The sequence below is a fragment of the Hyperolius riggenbachi genome, chromosome 9 (assembly GCF_040937935.1).
Source record: "Hyperolius riggenbachi isolate aHypRig1 chromosome 9, aHypRig1.pri, whole genome shotgun sequence".
NCBI lineage: Eukaryota > Metazoa > Chordata > Amphibia > Anura > Hyperoliidae > Hyperolius > Hyperolius riggenbachi.
In genome coordinates, this window is record NC_090654.1 from 72325261 (window position 1) to 72348165 (window position 22905).

The window sequence follows — 22905 nt, forward strand, 5'->3', positions numbered from 1 at the left end:
TTGGACGCCACCATATACCGTAATGTTAATGACAGTTATAGCAGCACAGGGGGAATTTCTGCAAAATCACTGTAACTTTGGTGCTGGTAATAGTCGGACCCTGAAGTACGTGTCCAAATTAGATAATCAGTAGGGGAATATATTTGTTATAGTCCCCTGCGTTTCCTGGCACAGGGAGAGCTGTCTTTCTACTTCTCCCTGCACCCAAATAAATACTGCTGGAAACATACATATGCACAGGCTTATCCCACCCACGTGACAAACTGCAGACTCATCCGCCCACATGACAAGCCACAGACTCATCCCACCAGCATGACCAATCAGAGACTTCTCCCAACCACATGACCTACCAGAGACTCATCCCACCCACATGACCAATCAGAGACTCCTCCCACCCGTATGACCAACAAGGGATTCGGGATTCATCCCATCCCACCCACATGACCTACCAGGGACTCCTCCCACCCACATGACCAATCAGAGACTCCTCCCACCCGTATGACCAACAAGGGATTCGGGATTCATCCCATCCCACCCACATGACCTACCAGGGACTCCTCCCACCTGCATGACCAATCCGAGACTCATCCCACCCGCATGACCAACAAGGGACTCATCCCATCCCACCCGCATGACCAATCAGAGGCATGAACAATCAGAGACTCATTCCACCTGAATGACCAATTAGAGGCATGACCAATCAGGGACTCATCCCTCCTGCATGACCAATCAGAGACTCCTCCCACCCGCATGACCTACCAGAGACTTATCCCACCCACATGACCAATCAGAGACTCCTCCCACCCGTATGACCAACAAGGGATTCGGGATTCATCCCATCCCACCCACATGACCTACCAGGGACTCCTCCCACCCACATGACCAATCAGAGACTCCTCCCACCCGTATGACCAACAAGGGATTCGGGATTCATCCCATCCAACCCACATGACCTACCAGGGACTCCTCCCACCTGCATGACCAATCCGAGACTCATCCCACCCGCATGAGCAACAAGGGACTCATCTCATCCCACCCGCATGACCAATCAGAGGCATGACCAATCAGAGACTCATTCCACCTGAATGACCAATTAGAGGCATGACCAATCAGGGACTCATCCCTCCTGCATGACCAATCAGAGACTCCTCCCACCCGCATGACCTACCAGAGACTTATCCCATCCATATGACCAATCAGAGACTCATCCCAACTGCATGACCAACAAGGGACTCATCCCATCCCACCCGCATGAGCTACCAGGGACTCATCCTACCCGCATGACCAATCAGAGACTCATCCCACCCCCATGACCAATCAGAAACTCATCTCACCCCCATGACCAATCAGAGACTCCTCCCACCCGCATGACCAATCAGAGACTCATCCCACCCACATGACTGATCAGAGACACATCCCACCCAAATGACCGATCAGAGACTACTCCCACCCCCATGACCAATCAGAGACTCATCCCACCCCCATGACCAATCACAGACTCATCCCACCCCCATGACCAATCAGAGACTGATCCCACCCCCATGACCAATCAGAGACTCATCCCACCCCCATGACCAATCAGAGACTCCTCCCACCCGCATGACCAATCAGAGACTCATCCCACCCACATGACTGATCAGAGACTCATCCCACCCAAATGACCAATCAGAGACTCATCCCACCCACATGACCAGTCAGAGACTCCTCCCACCCACATGACCAACAAGGGACCCATCCCATCCCAGCCGCATGATCAATCAGAGGCATGACCAATCAGAGACTCATCCTTCCTGCATGACCAATCAGACTCATCCCTCCTGCATGACCAATTAGAGACTCATCCCATCCACATGACCAATCAGAGACACCTCCCACCCGCATGACCAACAAGGGACCCATCCCATCCCAGCCGCATGATCAATCAGAGGCATGACCAATTAGAGACTCATTCCACCTGAATGACCAATCAGAGGCATGACCAATCAGAGACTCATCCCTCCCGCATGACCAATTAGAGACTCATACCGCCCGCATAACCAATCAGAGGCATGACCAATCAGATACACATCACCCGCATGACCAATCAAAAACTCCTCTAATCTGCATGATCAATTAGAGACTCATCCCATCCGCATGACCAATCACAGGCCTGGCCAATCAGATACACATCACCTGCATGATCAATCAGAGACTCCTCTAATCTGCATGACCAATTAGAGACTCAACCCACCTACATGACTAATCAGAGGCCTGACCAATCAGATACACATCACTTACATGACCAATCAGAGACTCCTCTAATTCGCATGACCAATCAGAGACTCATCCCAACCACAAGATCATTGGCAACTGCTTCCCACTTACAGTCACTCGCATCCACCTTATTAATCGGTCCTCAACACATGCTGGGATCAATTTTTACCAACATGTCTTATTTGGTAAATAACTGAGAAAATGGTTATTTCTTGGTCTTATTTGATCAGTTGGAAAGAGAATTCATTCCACATCAGCAGACAATCCAATTATTTGATTTGTTGGTTGAGAGAATAGTGCACTATGCATACTAACCCTAAGTTATTACTGAAAAGCTACCACAAGCTAATCCTTGATGTGTGTGTGGGTTTTAGATGCAGTTTTGTTCTATAGGTATTTCATGTTATAAAGAACTGCAAATTGTAAAGAGTGCCCCGGCCCTTCCCCACGAGTGTACCCACTTTTTCTCCACAACCACCATAACAAGTACTGCCTCCACCCTTTCCTCCTCCCCCTACCCTGATATGCAGTGCAGTCATCATGCCTCTCCCTTCACATAAATCACAAGTGTGCCTGCCAAGTGTTACATTGTTTGAGTAAAATTAGATTTCTTCAGCTAAATTTCCTTCCTTTAACTTTTGATCACATGATCAGAAGAGCTGAGTTCAAAGAGTATGTTTTTAGGCTCTGGGTGTGGCTGCTTGCTGATTACCCCCACTGTTCTGACTGCAGTGGATAAGACACAATCCCTCCAATCCCTGCTGGGTGCACACGATGCGATTTCCCGCTCGATCCGCGGGTAGAGTTGTCCCAAACAGTTCGGCCGTGAACATATTTGCGCGAACATCAGTGGTTCGTGTACGCGTCGAAACGCAAACTTTATGGCAAGTTCGACCCGCCCCTATATTACATCATTGGGCTAAACTTTGACCCTCTACATCACAGTCAGCAGACACATGACAGCCAATCAGGCTGCACTCCCACTTGGAGCCCCCCCTTATATAAGGCAGCTGTGTCGGCCATTATCTCACTCGGTGTTGCTGCAGTAGTGAGAGAAGGGAGAGAGTTGCTGCAGAGATTAGGGAAAGCTTAGTTAGGCTCTTGTAGCTTGCTCCTAGCTGACATTTGTTGTTGAAAAGCACCACAAAAAGAGCTCTTTTCAGAGCTAATGTTCTTGTGAAGTTTTTCCTTTTTTGTGTGTGCCACTGACACTGCATTATACAGCCCTGTGTGTCACAGCTGGCCCTTGCTAATTGCTATACTGTGCAAGGCCCAGCACATTCAGTGCCTACATTTTCACTGCACCTGTGTGTGACAGCTGCACATTTATAATACCAGTCCGACCGTGCATACCTGTTCATCGAAGGGGGTAGGAGGCGCCCGTATAATGTATTGAGTGTTCCCTTTATACAAGAAGACTGGCCCTTCTCCACCGGATAGGCCTCTCACTACACACGCCCCCCGTCTGGTCCGTTCCTCTTCCGGAATAGATACACTCTTAAACGTTTACTTACAGAGCCACCGGCTTGGCGCTTTGGCTCTCCGGGCTCTCTCATAAGCACCTGTAATCGACCTGAGGAAGCGGCTTGGACCGCGAAACGCGTTGTCTATTGTGCTAAATAAACCATCTTAACCATTTATCAAGTGGAGTCTTCTTGTATAAAGGGAACACTCAATACATTATACGGGCGCCTCCTACCCCCTTCGAAAAACAATCCTGTATTACCCCACGCGTGGGGTCCTTCACGACCGACGAGAAGTGAAGCCTTTTTCTAAGGAGCAGCGACCGATCACTACAAAGACCGAGTGGGGACGGGACTTCCCCACATGCCTGTACAAGTGGTTGCCTCCAAGCAACCTACACTTGTGAGTATATTTACTCTTAATTTTTATTCCTTTATCTGAAGGTAATACACCATAAGGGCTCCTGGTACCCCTGCGGTTTTTTTCTTTTCTTTTCTCCATAATTGACCATACCTGTTCATGTTCACTGCACCTGCGTGACAGCACGCAGTGTTATATATGAGTCACTGCATAACTATTCACTGCACCTGTGTGTGTGACAGCTGCACTTTTGTAATACCAGTCCGACCATGCATACCTGTTCATGTCCACTGCACCTGCGTGACAGCACACAGTGTTATATACCAGCAGTCGCTGCATAACTGTTCACTGCACCTGTGTGTGTGACAGCTGCACATTGTATTGATACCAGTCACTGCATACCTGTTCACTGCACCTGCGTGACAGCACGCTTTGTTATATACCAGCAGTCACTGCATACCTTTTGCTGCACCTGTGTGACTGCACATTGTTGTACCAGCAGTCACTGCAACCTTTCCACTGCACCTGTGTAACCGCACATTGTTGTACCAGCAGTCACTGCAACCTGTTCACTGCACCTGTGTAACCGCACATTGTTGTAACAGCAGTCACTGCAAACTGTGCACTGCACCTGTGTAATCGCACATTGTTGTACCAGCAGTCACTGCAACCTGTTCACTGCACCTGGGTAACCACACATTGTTGTACCAGCAGTCACCTTTTCACTTCACCTGTGTAACCGCACATTGTATTAGTCAAGTCAGTGCATACCTTTTTCTTCACACCCCCCCCCCCCCCCCCCAATATGGACAAAACAAGAGGCAGAGCCAGAAGTACAGTGTTCAGAAGAAGGCACGTGCCATCAACCCCAAATATTGTCAGGACGTAGTTGACTATTTAACAGAGAACATCTCATCTTCCTCAGCATACGCACGGAAGCATGACATATCTTCCTCCTCCTGCTCTGATTCTGGCACCCCACTTAACACTACGTCGGCAGCCATCACCAAAGTGCCATCATCCCAGGGCTCAGCTGTGTGAAAATTTTTTGTCTGCGCCAGATGAGAGCAAAGCCATCTGTACTCTCTGCCACAGAAAATTGAGCTGTGGAAAGACCAAGACCCGCATAGGAACAACTACCTTACGAAGGCACATGATTACAAAGCACAAACTGCAATGGGATGACCACCTGAGGAAAAGCAGCACACAAAAGCAAAGCCACACACCGCATTGTAAGATCCCATCACACAATTATTTCTCAAAAAAGGCAATATCTGAACTGTATCGTGATGTTGAAAAGCAAGTCGTGTCATCTCTGGCACACAGCGTTGGGTCAAGGGTCCATCTGACCACGGATGCCTGGTCTGCAAAGCATGGTCAGGCCTGCCCGAAGACTAAGTCAGTCCCCACACACAGCATCTCTGCCTGCACGCCGTGTGACTGCCTGCCCCAAGACTAAGTCGTTCCTCACACAGCATCTCTGCCTGCAGGCCGCTTGACTGCTTTCTCCGCCACCACCAACAGGGTCCAGGACTCCAGGTGGACTCCTGAATTTTTAAGGCCGCTGCTAGCATAATAAGGTCGTTGCTTCATTGTGGACAGACTAAATTCGATTAGCTGGACACTCGGTCACTGTTGTTCTGTCATTATGCTACCTCAGCCTGACCATATTGGCTTGAAAACCGCTATCGCCTGCACTCTTGCTATGGTGCGCACCAGTCCAGCACGGCCGTCACTACACAAACAGCTGTTTGCGGTGCGTTACACAGTGAGTTTAGTCTGTCAGTGTGAAGCAGTACACTAATTACACTACCTGATTGATGTATACACATGCAAGATGTTTTAAAGCACTTTAGGCCTCCAATTTAGCAATAAAATATGATTTCTGCCCTTAAACCTTGCTGTGCGTAAAATCCGGATTTTTTTCCCGGGACTTTTGGCATGTATCCAACTCCGCCATGACCCCCTACAGGTGTTAGACCCCTTGAAACATTTTTTCCATCACTTTAGCGGCCACAGTTAGTGTTTGTAGTTTTGAAGGTTCGCCTGCCCATTGACGTCTATGGCGGTTTGAAAGTTTGCTTGTTTGCAAACTTTTTTCGCGTGTTCGAGTTCGAGGTTCGCGAACCAAAATCGGAGGTTCGCGACAACTCTATCCACGGGATCGATCGATTTATTTCTGACATGTTCAATCGATACAGCCAATTGATTTTGCATGTTAAGTATGGCAGATTGCAGCCTGCAGCACAATCAGTCATGCAGGAAATGGACATTGCCAGGGCTCTTGCCTACGTGGTTTACAATTAGTTTATATGACATTACCTTATCTCTTATAAGAGCTTATAGTCAGATTATAACTAGTTATGCCACTGGATACCTGCACAGACCTAGGAAAATGTGTGCCTAGAATAAGGTCATATGCTGCCTTCTAAGATAGTCTGTGAAGTTCTGCGGACTGAACCAGGGGGAAGAGAAAGAGGGGGGTGCAAAATAAGGGCCTCCTTCTCGACTTTCACCTATCTCACCCAGTCACAACTATATGTGTATGAGCCTCAAATATTTAAGGGCTGATATGTGGTATTTCTAAAGCTCTAAAATAGTCTAATGAAGTGGGCCAAATTCAATTGATTTTAAAGGACAGAAGCACCCTCTAGTGGCTAAATCTGGTAATTTATAAAAAGGACTGTGTGAAATATCATTCGCTTGAGGCTTCAATAGGAATAATATTTGTAATGTATACCTGTTTAAAAATAGTTTCTACCTCAAATGATACCAGCTGCAGAAGGCTTAGATTCCTGAGTAAGAGTAACCTGAGTGAGAGAAACAAGTATTAACATAAATACAATGCCTGACAGAAGCTGTTAATGGACAACTATTGTGAAAGTTTGTAAAATTACAAATACTGTACATACATATAAATGTGCATCTCTCCCAGAGTAACATGCTCTATAAATTAATTTTTTCCCATGTCACTGTCACAGCAGGCAGTGAAAATCTGAAAGATCTGACAAGTTCTGGACTAGTCCATCTCTTCGTGGGGGATTAGTTCTTTATTTACAAAAGCACTTACTGTATGGCGATTGCTCAGTCCAACCGTCAAAATATTGTGTAAATAAGTAGAGAATTAATTAGTTATGGAGAGCCCCCCCTTTTTAATGAAAAAGTGCAAACTTAATGATAAGGAGCCAGCGGATATATATCCAACTTCATACACAACACAAAAACTACTCCGCTGTCTCATGCACATATAATAAATTTATAGATAGCCTTGGCTGCATCTTGCTGTGATACTGACATTTTAAAACCAACACAATTAAAATTGTACTACCTGGCCAGGAGTGCTTAATGCATTAATTGGGGCCAGACCTACTCATCTGTGCAGCGCGATCGCCCAGCCTCAGCCTACGCAGAAAGCGGTGCACTGAGTTTGGTCAAAGAGGCCCTCTACCACCACCAAAAACACTGCACGCTGTAAGACGTTGTTCTAATTGAACCAGTTCTGCAAGCTGGGATTCCTGTATCCTCAAAGCGGTTCCTTGATACGCTGATAATCATTCCATGGGCATTAATGAGCAAACAGCAACTGGCATATAGACGTTACAGATCCCATATGATCAAAGTCACTTAGGAAGTTGGAGCATTTGTCACTTAGCAAAGTTGTGGTCTAGGCCTTTATACTTGCGCAATTTGATGGTGAGCTCCAGCTCACATAACTACGTGACCTGCAGTGCACTGGGTCTTAGACACCTATTCAGCCGCGCTGTGCGCTTCCGCCTCCAGACGCTTGTTGAATCATGTGCCGCTGTGGGATCCCAGCTTGGTGGTCAGAGTATGGCTCAGCGTGCCGGCGTTTCCTCGTGGTGAGCCAGCGCGAGCACTCCGGCGGTAGCCACGCCTACCGACGCGTTTCGCCCCGCCCACGGGGCTTTGTCAGGGTAGCGGGTGATTGGAGGTCTGACTGTTCCTCCTCTTATGCTGCAACGTCATCACTCCGCCTCTGGCTTGAAATCACCATGGTTACCCGTGGATGAACAATCTCTGTTTTGCCTTCCTTTTTTAAAAAAAATAAAGAATATACAATAAAGAATGATAAAAGGCGATACTTTCTGATTACAGGAAATATACCAGATTCAAATCTGTATTGAGTCCTCTAGGTGCCAGTGTTCCAAGACGGTAAATCCAAGTCTGCTCAATCTTGTATAACTCCTTCTCAATATCGCCACCTCGAAAGTATCGCCTTTTATCATTCTTTATTGTATACTCTTTATTTTTTTTTAAAAAGGGAGGCAAAACAGAGATAAAACAGCAAGAAGTTGCTTTATGCAATCTCACTATCTGGTATCTCAACTGAGGAAATCGAGAGTTCCGTTATATGAGTAAAATGACATGTTCCTCTTTTGTGTAGCCTCACCCGCTGCTCTTCATGATAAGAGATTGATCATCCACGGGTAACCATGGTGATTTCAAGCCAGAGGCGGAGTGATGACGTTGCAGCATAAGAGGAGGAACAGTCAGACCTCCAATCACCCGCTACCTTGACAAAGCCCCGTGGGCGGGGCGAAACGCGTCGGTAGGCGTGGCTACCGCCGGAGTGCTCGCGCTGGCTCACCACGAGGAAACGCCGGCACGCTGAGCCATACTCTGACCACCAAGCTGGGATCCCACAGCGGCACATGATTTAACAAGCGTCTGGAGGCGGAAGCGCACAGCGCGGCTGAATAGGTGTCTAAGACCCAGTGCACTGCAGGTCACGTAGTTATGTGAGCTGGAGCTCACCATCAAATTGCGCAAGTATAAAGGCCTAGACCACAACTTTGCTAAGTGACAAATGCTCCAACTTCCTAAGTGACTTTGATCATATGGGATCTGTAACGTCTATATGCCAGTTGCTGTTTGCTCATTAATGCCCATGGAATGATTATCAGCGTATCAAGGAACCGCTTTGAGGATTCAGGAATCCCAGCTTGCAGAACTGGTTCAATTAGAACAACGTCTCACAGCGTGCGGTGTTTTTGGTGGTGGTAGAGGGCCTCTTTGACCAAACTCAGTGCACCGCTTTCTGCGTAGGCTGAGGCTGGGCGATCGCGCTGCACAGATGAGTAGGTCTAGCCCCAATTAATGCATTAAGCACTCCTGGCCAGGTAGTACAATTTTAATTGTGTTGGTTTTAAAATGTCAGTATCACAGCAAGATGCAGCCAAGGCTATCTATAAATTTATTATATGTGCATGAGACAGCGGAGTAGTTTTTGTGTTGTGTATGTGCAAATAAGTAGCGAAGCCAGGTAACATGTTTGTATAGATCCTTTCCAGGGTGGACTTTTGTAAAGAATAAAAGTAATAATGAAAATACCCCATGAGGAGATGGACTAGTCCAGAGCATGCATATGAATATGCCATTATGTTATTTGGGAGAACAATTATGTTATTATGCTTTCTTGTTATTTGAGGACCTGCTGCTGCCTAGTTGTATCTCTAGAACTTGTAGTGAGAACAAGGACTAATCATTATACCTGTACACGCTGAACTGTTCGAATGTTACTGTATGACTGAACTATTGTCACACTGGTAGAGATTGAACAACATTATTACCTTAAACTGCAGTATAGTAAAACAACCACAAGATGTCACTGTGTGTAAAATGTGATGATGATCTTTGGGGGATTGTTTTTTCCTGTATACTCTGTTGTTCCTCTCTGTGCTAAGTAAGCTGCTTTCCCTGATGGTGGTGTATGATTTATCGCTGCATGTTTTTTCTTAAAGGAACCTAAACTGAGAAGGATATGGATATTTCCTTTTAAAATACCAGTTGCCTGACACACCTGCTGATCCTGTGTCAATACTTTTAGCCACAGCCCCTCAACAAACATGCAGATCAGGTGCTCTGACTGAAGTCAGACTGGATTAGCTGCATGCTTGTTTCAGGTGTGATTCAGCCAATATTGCAGCCAAAGAGATCAGCAGGACTGCCTAGAAACTGGTATTGTTTAAAAGGAAACATCCATATCCCTCTCAGTTAAGGTTCCCTTCAAGTAAAAAGTTCTAACTTATACTGGGTACCTATCTGCGTGTGCAGATCACTCTGCTCTATCACACACATCATTCTTACTGGCCGCGGTTCACTTCAACATGTCCACACAATTTTCTCTCGATGAGCATCTGATAACAGGGGTGATTGGGGGAGGGGTTCTGGTACCAGTGTAGGTGGAACACTGACCATATTATATAGAAATAACTGTAGCATAAGAAAGTGGTGTCCTACACATCACAGTACAGTGACTGCAGAGTACATTGGAGAAATGCGGCGCTCCCCACTAAAACAGAAAGTATTTTCTTTTACACTAGTGTGTCTTTTTTTTATTGGTCATTTTGCTGTATTTTTGCTTTTATTTTTGCCTTGCAGTAACTATGACGTCCGCTTGGTGGCTGCTTCTTCTGGGAGCTGCTGTGTCGCACATGGTGGTGGCGCAGGAGCAATCTCTGCCCGATGAGGAGGACACTCTGCCTGAGGACAGTGTAGACTTGATGAGGAGAGCACAGGGCGCACTGATCCGTAGCATCCTCCGGAGGATTGAAGAGGAACAGAGCGAGAAAGGTGAGGCCAGCTTCACTTTCCAAGATTTAAAGCGGAATATAACCCTGCATTTCAACTTTGCTCTAAAACATTATTTACAGCATATTGTATGCAACCAGCATTTTTTTTTTTTTACTAGACCACCATTGGAAGGGTTACACACAGAGCTTTAAAGTTCCGTGGAGAGAAATGCAGATGCATCCGAAGTTTAGATAGATACATTTAAGTAAACACAATGTAACAAGTGAGGAATGTGACTCACTCTCTCTCTGTGTCTGGGAGCTCCTGTACAGTCACAGTGTGAGCCACATTCCACACTTGTTACATTGTGTTTACTTAAATGTATCTATCTAAACTTCGGATGTGTCTGCATTTCTCTCCACGGAACTTTAAAGCTCTGTGTGTAACCCTTCCAATGCTGGTCTAGTAAAAAAAAAAATGCTGGTTGCATATAATATGCTGTAAATAATGTTTTAGAGCAAAGTTGAAATGCAGGGTTATGTTCCGCTTTAAGTGACACTGAAGCAAAAAAAAGAACGTATGATATAATGAATTGTATGTGTAGTACTGATAACTCATAGAACATTAGTAGCAAAGAAATGGGTCTCATATTTTTATTTTCAGTCATATAGCTTTATGTTTATAACATTTGCAGTTTACAAAATCAGTATTTTAAATTTTAAAACAGAGCAGAGCTAATGACCCTTTGAACTTCCCGGAAGTAAAACCTTAAACAAACATGAGACAGTGAGAGACAGGATGAGATAAGTACTTCAAAAAACAGCACTGTAGCCGACCAAGCTTGGTCGGAGAGCTCAGAGAAGCTCTTTTGCATAGATAACTGAAGTTTCTTAACTCTTTCTGAAATTCGGAAATCGGTAATGGAAGTGCGGTAGGCGGATTTTCACAGAAATATTCGCGGAAATTTCTGCCACATTTAACATCAATTTTCTCAAAAACTACAAGGTCTTTTTGAAAGATTTTTTCCTTTTGTTCCTACTTTTCGGCTTATCATTCCCTGAAAATTTGGTATTTCTAGCACCTATGGAGGATTTGCTATTAACCTCTAAAGTCGGCAGCATACCGCATATCGTTTCCAATGCGGATTTTCGCGGTACTGTCTGCTGATTTTAACATCGATTTTTCTCAAAAACTACAAGGTCTTTTTGAAATATTTTTTTTCCTCTTGTTTCCACGTTTCTGCTTAAAGTGGACCCAAATAAAAAATACAAGATTTCAGAAATAAAATCTATTTTCTAAATTATAAGAATAAATAGCAGCCTTTTTTTCAGCTGCATGATGACAAATATAAAATATTTTACATTTATTGGAGGAACCCCTCCCCTTCCTTTCAAATTGCCCGGGATTTTTCCGGCAAACTGGTGGAGTAGATGGTGTCCAGCAATGGAGGAATTGCTAATGGCTGCCCCCAGTATAATCCTAGCTATGAAAAGAGAAGGCTGAAAAGCATGCACTGAAATGATCATAGGTTTGAAGGAGTGTTTATTTATCTTTGCATGTGTCAGAGTGGTGCAACTAAATATTTTTTAATTAAAAAAATGTTTGGTTTGGGTCCGCTTTAACCACCTTAGCGGTATGGACGAGCTCAGCTCGTCCATTACCGCCAGAGGGTGCCGCTCAGGCCCTGCCGGGCCGATTTTGATGAAATAAAAAGCAGCACACGCAGCCGGCACTTTGCCAGCCGCGTGTGCTGCCTGATCGCCGCCACTCTGCGGCGATCCGCCGTCAGCAGCGGCGAAAGAGGGTCCCCCCAGCCGCCCGAGCCCTGCGCAGCCGGAACAAATAGTTACGGCCAGCACTAAGGGCTGGATCGGAGGCGGCTGACGTCAGGACGTCGGCTGACGTCCATGACGTCACTCCGCTTGTCGCCATGGCGACGAGGAAAGCCAAACAAGGAAGGCTGCTCATTGCAGCCTTCCTTGTTACTTATGCTTGCCGGAGGCGATCGGAAGAACGCCTCCGGAGCGCCCTCTAGTGGGCTTTCATGCAGCCAACTTTCAGTTGGCTGCATGAAATAGTTTTTTTTTAATTAAAAAAAAACCCTCCCGCAGCCGCCCTGGCGATCTCAATAGAACGCCAGGGTGGTTAACATACCCTGAAAATGTGGTGTTTGTAGAACCTACGGGGGCTTTGCTATTAACTGCCAAAGTTGGCCGCTGTTGACTGTAATGTAAAATGCAGAAGATTCGCATTACCGATATGCTGTATTATGCCGACTTTACAGGTTAATAGCAAAGCCTCCATAGTGCTAGAAACACCTCATTTTCAGGGAATGTTAAGCAGACAAATGGAAACAAGAAGAAAAAAAAATATCTTAAAAAGACTGTAGTTTTTGAGAAAATCGATGTTAAAGTCGGCAGAAATTACAGCGAAAATCTGCATTGGAACCACTATGCGGTATGAAACCGACTTTAGAGGTTAATAGCAAATCCTCCATAGGTGCTAGAGACACCACATTTTCAGGGAATGTTATGGTGGCCATATATGGTACAATTTGTTCATACAATCTTACCATTACTATGTAGTATAAGGGCAAATTAAGTGAATATACTGAAAGGATAATTTAGGCAGTTCCCTTATATTACATAGAAATGGTAAGATTGTATGAAAAAATTGTACCATGTATGGCCACCAATTAAGCAGACAAGTGGGAACAAGAGGAAAAAAATATTTCAAAAGACTTTGTAGTTTTTGAGAAAATCAATGTTAAAGTCGGCGGAAATTACTGTTAAAATCCGCATCGGAATGCAGGAAATCATTAGCGGAAAGCGGAATCGGTGGCGATAGACATACAAATCATTATATCATACATTTATTTTCACTTCAGATTCCCTTTAAAAACCACTTCCGGATACCGGGTGGTTTTGCTGATCGGTGCTGCGTGGGCTCTCCAGCCCGCAGCACCGATCAGCTAGCAGCCAGGCCGATCAGACTTCCCCCCTTTTTTCCCCACTAGGGGGATGTCCTGCTGGGGGGGTCTGATCGCCGCCGGCTGCTTGCGCTTGCGGGGGGGGCTCTCTTCAAAGCCCCCCTCCGCAGCGCTTCCTGGCCGCCTTCCCCTTCCCTCCCTCTACCTCCCCCTGTGAGCGGCGCAGGACGGAGTTCCGTCCTGCGCCGGATAGGATAGGCTTCAGCCTATCAGGTGCTGGCGGTCCCCGGCCAATCAGAGGCCAGGGATCGCCGATCTCCGCCACGGCGCTGCTGCGCAGCAGCGCCGTATACATGTAAACACCGGGGAAGATCTTCCCCGTGTGTTTACATTTACCCTGCGAGCCACGATCGGAGGCTCGCAGGGTGTTCACGGAGACACCCTCCGTGAACTGACATGGAACGGCCGCTCATACGAGCGGCCGTTTCCATGCAATCCACTTCAGGATTCAGGGGCGTAGTTAAGCGTACGCCGAATCCTGAAGTGGTTAATATGCCTCTGCCTATGGTTGAGTCAATTCAGGCTGGAGGCCAGTTGGACATTGTTTAAAATGAAATACTAAAGCCCTATTCTAAGTAATGTTGTATTGTAGCTCTGAATAGCGTGGAAAGCATTTAGTAGAAATATGACAGAAGTGACAGGTTTTGGACTAGTCCATCTCCTTATGGGGCGATTCTCAGGGATTTATTTATTTTCAAAAGCACTTAGAGAATGGCAATTGCTCTGTCCAACTGCCAAAAAACTTTGTAGGGAGCAGTGAAGCTGGCCAGCAGCATCATTGTTTAAATCCTTTTTAGGGAATATCTTTATAAAGAATAAAAGCCTTGCTGAGAATCCCCCTATGAAGAAATGGACTAGTCCAAAACCTGTCAGTTCTGTCAGATTTCTACTGCATTATAGGAGGAAAGTGATTTATGGCTCATTTTACTCTGGAAAAAATGTACTTCTTATTTGTATATGTTTGCACACATTTTACATTTTACAGTTTTTCGCTGTAGTGCCCCTTTAATAATTCCAATATGATGGGGCAGGATGTGTGTGCGTGCGTGCGTGCGTGCGTGCGTGCGTGCGTGCGTGTGTGTGTGTGTGTGTGTGTGTGTGTGTGTAGTTGGCCACACTTGTTAAATGGAACCCAAAGGGCCATATTCTATTGCTGAACTCGCCAGCGCTAAGCACTGGCGAGTTCTTAACTTAGGCGATGGGGGCATCGCCTAATCTAATTAAACTTTAGACCCCCCCAGGCGGAAAAGAACTCGCCCAGGCGGAGAAGATAATCGCCCAGCGAGTTCTTAACACAGAATCCAATTACCCTTATGTCTTCCCGGCAGACATGAGCGTTAGCTTAGACCTGCAAAAAGCAGGTCTAAACTAGCTAACGCACGTCGTCGCCGCAGCATCTGGGGGTCTCTTTTAATAAGGAGACCCCCAGAGCTCCCCGTCGGGTCGCCGCACAGTTTAGAAGCCCCCGCGCAGCTCTGCCGGGCTCCCCTGTCATACGTACCGCCGCCGATCACCCGCTGCCTCTCGCCGCAAAATCCGTCACGTAATTACAGTGTATCTAACACTGTAATTACTGTGCGCATAAAAGGAGCCTGGGCAAAGCATCTTTGACTCTGCAGCCGGGCTCCCTATTGGTCTGCTGTCTGAACCAATGGCTCAGACAGCAGACAAATGGGGAGCCCGGCTGCAGATTCAAAGATGCTTTGCCCGGGCTCCTTCTATGCGCACAGTAATTACAGTGTTAGATACAGTGTAATTACGTGACGGATTTTGCGGCGAGAGGCGGCGGGTGATCGGCGGCGGTACGTATGACAGGGGAGCCCAGCAGAGCTGCGCGGGGGCTTCTAAACTGTGCGGTGACCCGACGGGGAGCTCTGGGGGTCTCCTTATTAAAGATGTCGGCGATGTTCGGCGGGCGAGTGCGCATGTGTGGGGAGTGAGGCCGTGGTGCTGATGGACAGCACCACAGCGTAAACCTCACTCCCCATCGCTCGGTAAAAGGGAGCATCGCTCAGGCTTTCGCCTGAGTAATGCTCCCTAACGATCGGCCATCGCGCGAAGGATATGGGCAATAGGATTTGCCGGTAATCCTCGCGCGATGGCAAGGTGATAAGTAGCTCGCATCTGCAAGCTACTTATCACCTTGAATAGGATATGGCCCAAAATGTGAGATCTATGGAAGCCGCCATATTTATTTGCCTTTAAACAATACTAGTTGTCTGGCAGTCCTGCTGCTGTTTCTGGCCAGTAGGGTTTAAATCACACACAGAACAAGCATGCAGCTAATCTTGTCTGATCTGTCATAGACATCTGTTCTGCGTATGCTTGTTTAGGGTCAATTGCTCTAAGTATTAGAGGCAGAGGATGAGCAGGATAGCCAGGCAATGTGCATGCATTATTAAAAAGGAAATAAACATGTCAGCCTCCATATCCCTCTCACCTCGGGTTCCCTTTAAACATTTCAGCCGCCCGGACGTGATTCTCACGTCCAGGAGGCTGCTCTGATGCAGAGGCGCACTTCGGCGCACTCCCGCGCGTGATCGTGGGCGCGCCCCTGTGTCCCCGTGCTGTTCCCCGGGTAGCCCTGGGATCAGTGGATGGGAACATGGTTCCCGTTCACCGATCTAAGTTGGCAGCAGAAAAACTGACGGTTTCTAATGAGAGACCACAGTTTTTCTAAAAGAATAAATTCCCCCGTCCTCCTTGTGCTGCTGGTAAGTGAGAAGCACAAGGAGAAAAAAAAACTCAAGGTGGCAATCTTGTGGCCAAATAGTAAAAGTACATCTACATACATTTTTTATGCAATTTACACATATAACATTAAAAATTAACTGTTTATTCCTCAACACCAAAAAATTACCCAAATAATTTTTTTAATGAAACAAAAAAAAATTACAATTAAAAAAAAACATAAATAGTTACCTAAGGGTCTGAACTTTTTAAATATGCATGTGATGGGGGTATACTAAGAAAAATTTTTTTAATTATAAGCTTGTAAATAGTGCTGGATGCAAAACTGAAAAAAATGCACCTTTATTTCCAAATAAAATATTGGCGCCATACATTGTGATAGGGACGAAATGTAAATGGTGTAATAACCGAGACAAAGGGGAAATAAAATACATAGGTTTTAATTATGGTAGCATGTATTATTTTAAAGCTATAATGGCCGAAAACTAAGAAATAAATTATTTTTTTCAATTTTTTCGTCATATTCCTCTTAAAATGCATTTATAAAAAAATTATTCTTAGCAAAATGTACCACCTAAAGAAAGCCTAATTAGTGGCAGAAAAAAAAAGATATAGATCAATAAATTGTGATAAGTAGTGATAAAGTTATTAGCGAATGAATGGGAGGTGAAAATTGCTCTGATGCATAAGGTAAAAAATCCCGCGGGCTGAAATGGTTAAAGGGAAGGTTCAGGGACTATCGAAAAAGAATAAAAATCTAAATCCACTTACCTGGGGCTTTCTCCAGCCCGTGGCAGGCATGGGGGTGCCCTCGGCGCCGCTCCGCAAGCTCCCGGTGGTCTCTGGTGGTGCGCCCGACCTGGCCAGGCTGGCTACCAGGTCGAGCTTCTTCTGCGCTCCAATCTGCGTGTCACTGGTGCGTGCTGACATCATCAGACGTTCTCCGGGCTGTACTGCGCAGGCTCAGAACTACTGCACCTGCGCAATACAGCCCGGAGGACGTCCGATGACGTCAGCGCGCACCAGTGACACGCAGATTGGAGCGCAGAAGAAGCCCGACCTGGCAGCCGGCCTAGCCAGGTCGGGCGTGCCACCGGAGACCACCGGGAGCCTGTGGAGCGGCGCCGAGGGCACCTACTGCCTGCCACGGGCTGGAGGAAGCCCCAGGTAAGTGGATTTGGATTTTTATTTTTTTTCCATAGTCCCTGAACCTTCCCTTTAAAGTAAACTTGAGACGGAGGGAACAAACACTTTTTTTACTGACTGGTACCTGGGGCTTCTTTCAGTCCCCAGTAGCCTTATGCCTAATACACATGAGATTTTCTAGGAAACTTCTTGCTAGATCGATTATCCGCTCATTTCTATGGAAAATCGCTTGGAAAATCGTTCAGAAATCAGATCGGATATGCTGGAGATAATGGATCTGACAAGAAATTTGTCAGAAAAATCTCATCGTGTGTATTAGGCATTACAGTTCAGTTCTTTGTTCTGCTGCTATGGCCCTCGACTAATCACCAGTCGCAGTCTAATGTGCATGTGTCTTTGGACACGCAAGATTATCTGTCCTGTCAAAATGAACTGAAATTCACGGTTTGGACATTTTGGGGATCGAATCTGCCAGGAATCGAATGGGAAAAATAAATGTGTATGGGCATCCTAAGCACCAGCCTGACGTAGTTGAGAGGAAAACAGTCTTAAGAACTTCTTAATAAGAAGATGAATGTGCCTTATCTAGGGAGTGCAAGCTGATAAGTTAAAATTGTATATACTCCTGTATTTTACTTTATACAGTAATTAGCATGTACCATGGCAACCGAGACTACAGAGCTTTAAACTCAATTTGTTTTTTCCTAGAGCACATTGGGGTTTTTTTCTGCATACAGGTTGCAGCCTTATGCGGTATTTATACTGAATTGACTTTTGACCTTTGCAGATTCAGAGTCTACCCCTCTGGAATGGCTCTCAAAACGACAACACCCAGGCAAAAGGCTCCTTGAGGAGGTGGAAAAGAGGCAACATCCAGGCAAACGAGAGGAAGGCGACTGGTATCTGGAAGTTCCCAAGAGACAGCACCCAGGAAGGAGATCTCCTTTTGGAGATCAGTTCTCAGATAACTCCAATCCTCCTCTGGGCCTCCTGACTGATGTCTCCAAGAGGCAGCACCCAGGCAAGCGAAGTCTGTCCTACCCTAAGCGTCAACATCCAGGCAAACGAGGATGGGATGAGGATGAAGATAGCGATTTTGGGGACCTCCAGGACATGGAGAAGCGTCAGCACCCTGGTAAGAGGCTCGTAGAACCTGAGAACTTTGACTATGCCCCCCCATGTGAAGGCACAGACCCGTACAACTGCAGCAAAGGAAGCCTTTTGTTGGAGCTTCTAGACAATGTCAACAGGGGCCGGCTGGAAGAGAAGAGGCAACATCCTGGGCGACGGTCAACCTGGGAAGCAGAGGTCCCTGCAGCTCAGGAGTAAATGCCTCTTCAGTCCTCCAACAAATCTAAGAAGCATCTCTGACAACCCCTTCACTTATGGAAATGTACACAACCTTCCACAATAACTCCAACTGTACTAGCCCATGACCCTTAATGAATTTACTGCCAGCACATTGGCTTGAAGAACACCAACCCACACAGCATTTTATCACAGTGTTCTGGTGTAACACATTGGCACCCCTTCCCAACATGTAACCCAAACTAGACCACCTTGTCAAAGACCATATCTATTGCTGTTACTGTTTCACTTGACTCCCTATAAAAATATTTGTTTTTGGGTCCTGTCTTAATGGTTTTGTCTTTAATACAGGCCAGGGTTCCAGTTTTGCCTGTCCTCATTTCAGAGCAGGTCCTTAGCAGCTGTGCAATAAAAGCTGTTTGAATCTTTGAGTACAAAATGTCACATTCGTGTTCAGTGTCTCATTCCATTGGTTAGTCCTCGGCCTAAACATTCTCACTTAAAAAGCAGTAGGTTCAACTGTTTGATAAACCTTGCTCTTCGACAGCTCTTGTTGTCATGATAGCGTTTGAAAGGAAGACTATACTTACAGTGTTCATCTGTCCTAGTTATTCCCCTCTGGATTCTCTGCGTCTGAAAGGCCCGCAGTACCTGCCTCCATCCATGTAAACAGGAATGGTTTTAGCTGAGGTTCGGGGCAAAAGTAACTTGGGAGCCCCCCTTAGCAGCCCTTGACCGGACTCCCAGGACCCATCCCACCACACTTCCAGCCATGCAAATCATTAGGTGTCCATCATATGTCCCCAAAAGCATTGCTGAGGACTCCATTATTCCCCTCCTCCTTTGCCTTACAAATTTAGAGTGTGCACACAGCGGGGTCTTGCCTAATCCAGGTAGGACACAGGAGGCAGCACCATGCTCTACACTCTGGACTTTTCTCCACCAGGCCTCTCTTCCTTGTTCCTTGTAGGCATGTATGGGGTCACCGTAGCTGGAGGGGAGGGGGGACACACCTTGGGGGTCCCTACAGGCTCTGGGGACCTGGGGCAATTGCCCTCTTTGCCTCTATGAAAGTGCCAGCCTTGCATGTAAAGCATGCCAGAACTCAGCCTATTTACTTACCTCCACATTGCCCTCTCCAGTCTGTTGGCATGAATGAAGAGACACTCTGCCATCTATTGCACAGCGCTATCCTGAGGTCTGAGGGAGTAAAGAGGACAGTCTCTATACTCCTTTCTCTACAAGTTAAAGTGTATCTTCACATTCCCAATGATCAAAATCATATAGATTTACAGATCAACTATTGCAAAAATTGTAAGCTACATATATATCAATGTACATTTCTCCCAGAGTTAAATACATTGCGAATTACTTTTTTCCTTTGTCGCTGTTACTTACAGTAGGCAGTGAAAATCTGACAGATCTGTCACGTTTTGGACTAGACCATCTCCTCATGGTGGATTCTCAGTTACTGCTTTATTTACAAAAGCGGTTACTGAACTGCAGTTGCTCAGTCCAACTGCCTGAATAGTGTGCAAAACTCGTAAGGAAGCTGGCTGGCATCTTGGTATAGATCCTTTCCAGGGAATGTTTTTGTAAAGAATAATGGTAACACTAACAATCTCCCATGAGATCTGTCAGATCTGTCAGCTTTTTACTACCTACTGTAAGTGAAAGTAAGCTAGGAAAAAAATATTTTTTTGTGTATTTAACTCTCAGGGAAATGTATGTATATATTTTATTTATTTTTGCGATAGTGGTCCTTCAAGCGTCATACACATGCTAGATAGAATTTGGCAAAGGAGGGTAGATTTGGCATGCGTTGTTCCCATCCTTACTCCACCTACCAAATGTTCCTCCATCCATAGTCCCTTCTACCCACTCCATAGCAACAGTACATGTTTGGCAGTAGCCAAGGAACACATCTGTGTGAGCTTGTGCCCATGCCCACTGCCAAGAACCATAGGGATTGAGCCCCAATTTCTATGGGTAACAGTTTTAATGCATGGTTATGCATCTTAATTACTGTAATGGCCTAAATTACACTAACCTATCAGTGCAGCAGTGATTTCTCTCATGCTTGCCCTGATCTTTCCTCTGAGCCTTACTGTGAAAGCTGCCTTGCATGGCAGTATCAGCTGTTATTAAAACCAGAAGTCATTAAATCCAAATGATACATATGCATCCCTGAATCCATGTGCTTGTGAGCTCTACACACACTATGGAATGAATGTGTCATTGCAGTAAACCAGCACAGCTAAGGGGATACAATGGCAGCGATAAATGTAATGTTGCCAGGTGAAGAGTTTGAGCCATATAGACACAGAGACACCGTTGAGAAACAGAGAGAGGAAAATTCTGGGTATCTATTAGACTTAACTGTATACTGTTGCCATGGTTTCCAGCAAGTTTCTTAACACATGGCATATGGCATATTGATGAAAGTATATATAAATGAAGTTGCGCAGACAGCATAATAGTATGTGTGTTGTAGAAGCAGAAGGTACATTGTGTACATTACAAAAGTTTTGCTATATGCGCAACGCACGTTATGCTGCTTGTGTAGACACCAACAAAATCTTACCATACTTTTGTGAATATACCCCAAAATGAGTTGAATAGTGATGACCTATGTTACAGATTCTTGTAATTAAGTGAAGTAATCTACAACTTTAATTCAGCATAAGTTACCCAAATACAAAAGTGCAAACATCCAATAATAATATCTGCTTAAAAAAACGGGGCGGGGAAAAGTGGAGTTATACTTACCTGGAGCCTCTTCCAGACTCCGCCCCCCCTCCTCAGTCTATCAGGTCCATCAGAGTCCTCCTTCTCCCCTCCATTGTGCTGCTGTCCCACTCTGAAAGTTTGCGGACAGCACATGTACAGCACCGGCCATGAGCCTCTTCAATTGTGCTTCCATGGCCAGGAGTGTTCTGCGCATACACAGTTTAAGTCTTTATGAACTGCGCATGATCGAGAAAGCATGCAGCCATGGCCATGCATGTACAGTAGCTTGCAACTTCCACTACACGCAGATTCTGGATGCAGAAAACTGACTCAAATGAATGCCTATGGGAAATCTACATCAGAAAAATCGTGTTTACTGGAAACAGGCCCATAGGCTTTCATTGGAGTCCATTTTTCTGCATCCAGAATCTGCGTGTAGTGGAAACAGGCCCTAAGCAATCTTTCGGAGAGGGACATTGGCACAAAGGAAGGGATTATGAGGAAACTAGAGGACCTGATGACCTGGGGGCTGGAAGAAGTCCCAGGTAAGTAGAACTCCACTTTTCCCCCCCACCTTGGGTACTCTTTAAAGTGCAGTAACCCATGGCAACGAGACTCCACTGCGCAAAGATGTCAGCCCCTAAACTAATCTCATTCCAGCAATGCCAGTTGCCCAACAGATCCATTTTTACTTTGATGGACTCTCAATCAAGCTCCCCCAGGATGGTTGATGCTGGTGTAAATTCTTTTCTCTGACATGTAAAAATAAATGATTCTATCAGTATTTCCATTCACCCCTCTCCTGGATATAAAAAAAAACAAAAATGAATGTGAAAAGTTATTTTTATAGGGAAAGGATCTTTTTTGTGTGTTGTCGGTATATACATTGTGTATTCTGTATATAGCAATTTTATTATGGATATTGAAAGCCTGTATATATGACGCATGGTCCTTTTACTGCTTGTATATGACTCAATAAAGGATGCATCGGAAGTCGTGTCTCCATGCCAGACTTGTCAGTGTTACATGGAAAGGGTGGAGGGTTCCGTTGAGTAAACGTTTCACTGAGTACAGAGCTCACGCACTCTAAACGTTAGCTGCAAACATTTCTTATAGAAAACCTGTACTGACAGGAATATGATTAGAACTACCGTTGACCCCTGACCCGGAAGGAGAGTGTAGATCAGGGCCTCAGACTCTAATCCAGACTCTCTCAGCTAGTGTGCTGTAGACCCCAGGGTTCCTTAAGGACATTACAAGGGTTCCTGGCATTTTTTCCTCAGTGAGAGAGGATTTCTTTCTTGTGGCTCCTCTGCCATGTGCAGTAGCCTCCCAACCTACTTGCTGTAACCTCTTCCTATTCAATGTTCAGCAGCCTCTCTCCCAAACCCTTGCACAGCAGCTTCCCTGCCATTCTAAGTGCAGCCCCC

The 22905-nt window shown here is 45.8% G+C and overlaps 1 protein-coding gene across 1 annotated transcript in view; it reads left to right on the forward strand.

Annotated features, from left to right (window-relative positions):
- TRH (thyrotropin releasing hormone) overlaps window positions 1-19189 on the forward strand; it is a 40697-nt gene extending 21508 nt beyond the window's left edge. The window contains exons 2-3 of the mRNA XM_068253036.1: window positions 10480-10671; window positions 18225-19189. Of these exons, the coding sequence (XP_068109137.1) occupies window positions 10485-10671; window positions 18225-18766 (729 nt within the window). The 5' untranslated portion in view covers window positions 10480-10484 and the 3' untranslated portion in view covers window positions 18767-19189. The remainder of the gene's footprint in view (window positions 1-10479; window positions 10672-18224) is intronic.
- The last annotated feature ends 3716 nt before the right edge of the window (window positions 19190-22905 follow it).